Below are 4133 nucleotides of genomic sequence, written 5' to 3' on the forward strand. Positions count from 1 at the left end.
GGGAGGGGGCGCAGGGGGAACTGCGGCGCTTTCTTTAAGGTGGGGGGAGGGGGCGGGGGGCGGCCAAGCTCCGCCCCCGGTGGCAGTGGGTTGCGCGCCGGCCAATGGGGAGCCGGGCGGGGGGAGGAGCCTTGTGGCCGCCGCTTAAAGAAACTTGTTGCGGTGTAGCCCAGCGGGGACTGAGCTCCGGCGGCGGCGGCGGCGGCGGCGGCGGCGGCAGCAAGAGGGCTGGGGTTGGGAGGCTGCGGGACGCGGGTCGGGCCACCGCGCGACAACCTCGGGTCCCAGAGAGGCTGCAGCGCAGCCGGGCATCGGACTCGGTGCACCTCCCTGGTGCGCGCTTCTCCGCGCGCGGCCCCGATGCTGGACATGAGCGAGATCCGCGCCCAGCCGCCCTGCAGCCCATCTGGCACTGCTAGCTCCATGTCGCACGTGGAGGACTCGGACTCGGACGCGCCGCCGTCGCCTGCCGGTTCCGAGGGTCTGGGCCGTGCGGCGGGCGCGGGGGGCGGCGGCCGGGGCGACGCAGCCGAGGCGGCGGACGAGCGCTTTCCCGCCTGCATCCGCGACGCCGTGTCGCAGGTGCTCAAGGGCTACGACTGGAGCCTGGTGCCCATGCCGGTGCGAGGCGGCGGCGGCGGTGCGCTCAAGGCCAAGCCGCACGTGAAGCGGCCCATGAACGCCTTCATGGTGTGGGCGCAAGCAGCGCGCCGCAAGCTGGCGGATCAGTACCCGCACCTGCACAACGCGGAACTCAGCAAGACGCTGGGCAAGCTGTGGCGGTGAGTGCACTGTCCCCAGGCCGGGGCGGGGAGCGGGTCCTGGGGTGCGTGGAGCTGGGCGGTGGCGCAGCGCCCGGCCTCGGCCCTGCTCCCAGTGGCTGTTCCCAGGGCGAGTCGTAGTGGAAAAACCCGATCTGGCCAGACGGATGGGACGCGGGGTACAGGACGACCTGGGCACGCAGAGGGCAGCAGGAGCAGTGTGCAGCCCCTAGCACATTCCCTGAGCCCAGAAACAGCCTTCTCTAGGCAGTGAATGGCAGGCCGAGTTGGGGACGCCAGCTGTGAGTGGCCGCAGAGCCTGGAGGCTTGTCCCTCCCAGAGGAAAGTGGCCTCTTTCTGGAAGCAGGACACAACTCTCTGGAGGTGCCCTCTCCTTGGAAAGGACTCCCCGACCACCCTGTGGAGGGAGTCCAGAAGGCAGATGGAACGGTGTGTGTTTGCCCCACCGGCACCTCCTTCGGCACCTTCCCCGCAGCTTCTCCCAATGCTCTGCCACCTCTGCACCCTCACCAGGGAAGGAGGGGGATGGAGGGGGTGTTCAGCACTGGTGTGCACTTTGGTGTGATGAGGCTGGCCATTTTGCAGAAAGTAGGACAGCAAGCAGTGGGCAGCAGTGACAGGGTTGCTGCTTGGGACAGCCCATCCCCACCAAACGCTCTCTGCTGGGGTTTAAAGTGAATGGCTCTGGGTCCAGGGCGCTGGTCTCCTTTCCTGCTCCTCACCTCATGAGTGGGCACTCAAAGCTTGTGTTTATGTCTTCTGTGCTCCGGCCTCTGTCCAGTCGGGGTGCTATGGACCCATGGCTGCCCCGTGCCTCAGTATCCCTAGACCCTGTCCTGAAGGCAGACATGAGCTTCTGGAAGGGTATGGGGGGCCGGTGTGTGTTCTGTGCCTCAGCAAGGACCACTGGGTTTTGCCAGTGTTTCTGGAAGTCTGGGAAGCCCAGCTGCCCACAGAGTCCCGGCTTGGTTCCCGGAAGCCTCCCTTTGTCCACAGTGTATTCTCAGCTGGGTCCTAGCCTCTTCACCCACCTGCCTTAGAAAGTCCCAAAGGGAGGGGACAGGTTTAGGGAGGGGGGAAGTCAGAGGAGGAAGATGGAAGCCGGAAGGTTTGGGTCTTATTCTGGCTTGTTCCTCTGACCTCACCTAATGCCCTCACCCCCGGCTTGATCCCTCCCGTCCTCAGAGAAGGGGAGCACCTGCCTGGTGCCCACCAGGTCGCGGGCATGCACTCGGGCTTCCCTGGTCCTCCCCAGTGCCTCACCTGATGCGCGGGCCAACTCCTGGGGTGGTGCCGGCCCCCTCGTCATCCTGCTCCTGCCCTTTGCCCTGCAGCTTGCTGAGTGAGAGTGAGAAGCGCCCCTTCGTGGAGGAGGCAGAGAGGCTGCGGGTCCAGCACAAGAAGGACCACCCAGATTACAAGTACCAGCCGCGCCGGAGGAAGAGCGTGAAGACTGGCCAGAGCGACTCAGACTCAGGCGCCGAGCTGGGCCACCACCCGGGCGGTGCCGTCTACAAGACTGACGCCGGCCTCGGTGACGCACACCACCACGGTGACCACACAGGTGGGCTCCTGGGGGTGGGAGCAGGGGCTCACTCCCGGGGCAGGCGCCCTCAAGAGAACCAAACCTTTCCCGGGTACCCGGGAAAAGGCCCCATAGCCCCAAAAGGCAGCTGTTTCCGATGCCCACAGGGGCCTGCTTAGTCCCCTCTGAGACTGAGGGCCTGATAGCTTGCCCTGGTCCAGCGCCCTGTGACCTGGGTGTTTTCTGTCCTTCCCGAAGGCGTTTCTGCTCCGCTGGCCTTTTTGCTGCTTCTGACCTAGGATTCACTCATGCCACCGGCCTGGTGGTTAGCAGCCCAGTTTCAGGATTAGACTGACCCGGGTGGAATCCCGGCCAGCTGAGCAGTCTTAGTCACGCTGGCTACAGCCACGGGCCTGGGGAGACAGGTTTTGTGTGGACTGTGTTGTTGCCGTGGGCGAGGGGCTGGGCACTTCCTCTCCTCCCCACCCCTCCAGCTTGCTCTTCACCATGGGGCCTCCCTGGCCCCGGGTCTTCCCGTAGAACAGTGCTTAACGGAATTTCCTCGGCCGAGGAGTGAGGTCTAGGTCTGGCTTTGCTGGAATTTCTGGGAAATGTACAGGAACAAAAAGCCGTTGATTCCTACCTGCGGCAGTTAGCGGGGCTGGTTTTCCTCCTGTGTGCACGTCACCAGCCTGGCTGCCCCCTACAGAAGGGGCATTCATCCCTGAAATGTGCTCTGTCCCCAGGGCAGACCCATGGGCCGCCCACCCCCCCCACCACCCCCAAGACTGACCTGCACCACGGGGGCAAGCAGGAGCTGAAGCTGGAAGGCCGCCGCCTGGTGGACAGCGGGCGCCAGAACATCGACTTCAGCAACGTGGACATCTCTGAGCTGAGCAGTGAGGTCATCGGAAACATGGACACCTTTGACGTCCACGAGTTCGACCAGTACCTGCCCCTCAACGGCCACTCAGCCCTGCCCACAGAGACGGGCCAGCCCGCGGCCACCAGCTCCTACGGAGGCACCTCCTACTCGCACTCCGGGGCGGGTGGCATCGGGGCGTCCCCCGTGTGGGCCCACAAGGGAGCCCCGTCGGCCTCTGCGTCGCCCACTGAGGCAGGGCCCCCGAGGCCGCATATCAAGACGGAGCAGCTGAGCCCCGGCCACTACGGCGACCAGTCGCACGGCTCTCCGGGGCACACCGACTACAGCTCCTACAGCGCTCAGGCCAGTGTCACCACGGCCGCCTCCGCCGCGGCCGCCAGCTCCTTCACCAGCTCACAGTGCGACTACACCGACCTGCAGGCCCCCAACTACTACGGCCCTTACCCCGGCTACCCATCTGGCCTCTACCAGTACCCCTACTTCCACTCGCCCCGCCGACCCTACGCCTCGCCCCTGCTCGGTGGCCTCTCCGTGCCGCCTGCCCACAGCCCCCCCAGTAACTGGGAGCAGCCCGTGTACACCACCCTGACCAGACCCTGAGGGTGCAGCCGCGTGGACGGGCTGCGGCCGAGGACAACCTTGATCTCGGCAAAGATAGACAGACCTCCGAGGGCTTCCAGAAGGTGTGTGACGTGGGGAGGAGCCGCGGCTCCATCAAGTGCCTGCTGAGGTCCGCGGGAAGCCAGGCTTTGTAAACGAGTCCCCTCTGCTTCCAGACTTCCAAACTCCCATCCATGGACAAAGCCCTCCTTCCCTTCTCTCTCTCTTTTTGCGGGGACTGCGACTCTGACGGACAGTCACTGGGTCCCTCTTCTGAGCAGACGCCAGCGTCTGGGTTTTGCATCTCAGTGTGTGCAAAGCAGCAGCCACAGCACAAAGG

At 65.2% G+C, this 4133-nt stretch overlaps 1 protein-coding gene across 1 annotated transcript; it reads left to right on the forward strand.

Moving 5' to 3' along the window:
* Window positions 1-360: 360 nt before the first annotated feature.
* On the forward strand, window positions 361-3793 carry SOX8 (SRY-box transcription factor 8). Its single transcript, XM_068524342.1, has 3 exons — window positions 361-782; window positions 2117-2346; window positions 3054-3793. Exons 1-3 carry the CDS (start codon window positions 361-363, stop codon window positions 3791-3793), a joined length of 1392 nt encoding a protein of 463 aa, XP_068380443.1.
* The last annotated feature ends 340 nt before the right edge of the window (window positions 3794-4133 follow it).

The sequence above is a fragment of the Eschrichtius robustus genome, chromosome 16, assembly GCF_028021215.1.
Source record: "Eschrichtius robustus isolate mEscRob2 chromosome 16, mEscRob2.pri, whole genome shotgun sequence".
NCBI classification, from domain to species: Eukaryota; Metazoa; Chordata; class Mammalia; order Artiodactyla; family Eschrichtiidae; genus Eschrichtius; species Eschrichtius robustus.

What these genes read in the sequence shown, in the direction of transcription:
- SOX8 (XM_068524342.1), top strand. Translation starts at nt 361, where the DNA reads ATGCTGGACATGAGCGAGATCCGCGCCCAGCCGCCCTGCAGCCCATCT. An exon ending in ACGCTGGGCAAGCTGTGGCG is followed by an intron (nt 783 to 2,116) that starts GTGAGTGCACTG and finishes TTTGCCCTGCAG; the next exon opens with CTTGCTGAGTGAGAGTGAGA. An exon ending in CCACCACGGTGACCACACAG is followed by an intron (nt 2,347 to 3,053) that starts GTGGGCTCCTGG and finishes CTCTGTCCCCAG; the next exon opens with GGCAGACCCATGGGCCGCCC.